Below are 2565 nucleotides of genomic sequence, written 5' to 3' on the forward strand. Positions count from 1 at the left end.
CCCCCCCCCCCCCCCTGGGTCTGCCGCACTCCGCCGCGGAAGGGGAGGGAGGCCGGGCGAGGAGCGAAAAGTCGCGATCACGCTCTCCCGCCCTAGCGCTGGGCGCCAAGGGTCGAGGAGAAGGGCCGTGGCGCGCGCAGGTAGGCCGCGTACTTGAGCATGTGCGCCAGGGCGGCGGCCGGGTTACCGCCAGGGCTGGTGGCCTCAAATGCGGGCAGGATGTCCCTGCAAGTGGCCGGCAGCCGGGCGGCCTCGGCCTCGGTGTCCGAGGCCGGACTCGCCAGGAGGGCCTCCGGGGTGGCGTCCGCCGGCAGAGTCTCCAAGTGCTCGAACCAGAAGAGCTCCTCCGGAAGCCGGGTCATTGAGGACAGGGGCGAGCTGGAAGTGGCAGCCGACAGGCGGAGCAGCGGCCGTGCGGCGTACTAGGGTGGGTACATGTGTGTGTGTGTGTGTGTGTGGTTGTGGTGAGCCAGGTTAGTCTTGGTGCGCCGAGCGGCCAAAGGGGACAAGAGGAAGGGGCAAGGTAGACGCACATGGGCCACCAGCGAGCGCAGGGCACTCTGGGCGGTCTGCCGCTCGGACTCCGTGGCGTTCGGGCAGGAGCATGCCTTGGACAGTTCCTTTTTTTTTCATTCCCCCCCGAGTGTGTGCGTTGGACTTCGGGTCAGATGTGCGCAAGAGGCTGGGCGAGAGAGAGGGGGCGGGGCGGGGGGGGGGAGGAGGGAGAAAAGGAGAAGGGAGACAGGGGGGGCCAGTGCGCACGGAGAACGTGAAAACGAAGAGCTCGCGATACTCGCGGCGCGCAGCTTGCAGCTTTTGTTGCATGGTCTCCTAAGCACAGGCGCCAAGCAAAAGGCGGCAGGGGGAGGAGAGCATTAGCCGAGCAGTTTTGGAGAGGCCGGGTCAGTATATGTCAGTGTACAGGGGCATCCGGACGCAAGGGGAGGGGGGGGGAGGAAGTTGGAGCAGGCGAAAAAAAGAAAGACAGAGAAGGCCCAACTGCAAGCCCGGAGCACGCACACAGCGGGCCTTCGCCTCGCGCAGGGTATGCTGGTCAGCATCCTCGTCTTCGGCGTCCTCGCGCGCCTCGCCCGCGGCATCCTCATCTGACAGGCCCTCCTCGTCGCTCATGAAGAGAGCCCGGTCCTCGGTGGCCTGGTCGTCCCCCTGATCCGGGCCGTCCTCGGCCGACATCTCGGAGAAGGGGCGCTTGCGCCGGTCGCCGTCGCCCTTGCCGGCGGTGGCCGACCGACGGGCCAGCAGTCGAGCGCGGCGCCGGGCAGCACGCTCCTCCCGGCGGGCGGCCACCTTGCTGGTGGCGGTGGCCAGCTCCTCCGCACACAGGGCATCCGACACGGAGGTCAGCTCCAGGCGCTCGGTCATCCGATCGAGCGAGGCATGCAGGATGCACATGGCAGATTGGCTGCGGGTGTGGGAGGCCGAGGGAAGAGGGCGAGGGTGCACGGGGGGGGGGGAGGGGAGGCAAGGGCGGGCCCGTTAGTGGGTTACATCCGGGAGGGCAGATGCGACAGAGGGCGGCAGACAGGCAGAGGAAGATGGAGAGACAAAGAGAGGGAAAGAGGGAAGAAGGGGGGGAAAAAGAAGAAGAAGAAGAAGAAGAAGAGAGGAGAGCCACAAACGCAGGAACACCTGCGCATGGGCAGACGCACAGGCCCACGCGATAGACCAGGGCAAACCAGCCACGCTGGCGGCCCTCCGACCCGGCAGTCAGGCCATCCTCAGGGGCGGCCCCCGGACCGGAGGCGGCATACGGCGCGATGACCGGCATGTCGGTCGGCCGGGCCTCCACCAGGCAAAAGCGCACCGCCTGCATCGGCGTCAGCAGACACAAGTCCAGCCAGTAGCCGACGGCCATCTCGGCGATCATGCCACGCGAAGAGGCCCGGCCCACGCCGTCAGACTCCGGGAAGGCCTGGCGGGCCTGCTCGGCCGGCAGCGGCTCCAGCCGATCGGCAAAGGGCAACGCCGTGGCCGGGTACACATGTCGCAGCAGCAGGTCCAGGATGATCAGCGCCCCGGCCGGCTCGGCATTGATCAGATCCAGGAAGATGTCGTAATAGTGCCGGACCGTGGTCTGGAAGGAGGTCAGCGGGGGGAGGGTGCTCTCGAAGCTGTTGGTCGAGGGGTCGCTCTCCGGGTCGCGCTCGAACGGGCCGAAGGACAGCTGCAGCAGGGCCCCGCAAAAGAGCACCAAGCTCGGGATGACCGGCTGGCCGGCAGCCAGGAAGCCGGACTCCGCCTGCTTGGACTCGGCATGCTGCAGAATGCAGTCGACCATGTTCATGGACCGGCGCTGGCGCAGGGCCAGGATGATGTCCGAGTAGAACTGCTTCATGAGGTCTGCCGGCGAGTGGCGGCCAGCAGGTCAGGTGGGCCGGTTGTGATGGGTTAGGGCATGAGGGAGAGCGCTGGCAAGGGAGGACACGGGGAGATGCGGCAAGGGGAGGGGGGGGGGGGGCGGGGCGAGGAGCGAAAAGTCCTGCCTTTTTGGGGGCCCCCCCCGGCCGGGGCCCCCCCCCCCCCCCCCCCCCTGGGTCTGCCGCA

At 67.9% G+C, this 2565-nt stretch overlaps 1 protein-coding gene across 1 annotated transcript in view; it reads right to left on the reverse strand.

Moving 5' to 3' along the window:
* The window catches only part of H696_02037 (hypothetical protein), a 6188-nt gene continuing 3623 nt past the window's right edge, over positions 1 to 2565 (reverse strand). The window contains exons 5-9 of the mRNA XM_009495936.1: positions 1671 to 2361; positions 1021 to 1423; positions 763 to 831; positions 534 to 620; positions 1 to 422 (exon numbers count right to left, since the gene is read on the reverse strand). Of these exons, the coding sequence (XP_009494211.1) occupies positions 93 to 422; positions 534 to 620; positions 763 to 831; positions 1021 to 1423; positions 1671 to 2361 (1580 nt within the window). The 3' untranslated portion in view covers positions 1 to 92. The remainder of the gene's footprint in view (positions 423 to 533; positions 621 to 762; positions 832 to 1020; positions 1424 to 1670; positions 2362 to 2565) is intronic.

The sequence above is a fragment of the Fonticula alba genome (assembly GCF_000388065.1).
Source record: "Fonticula alba strain ATCC 38817 unplaced genomic scaffold supercont2.3, whole genome shotgun sequence".
Lineage (NCBI taxonomy): Eukaryota > Rotosphaerida > Fonticulaceae > Fonticula > Fonticula alba.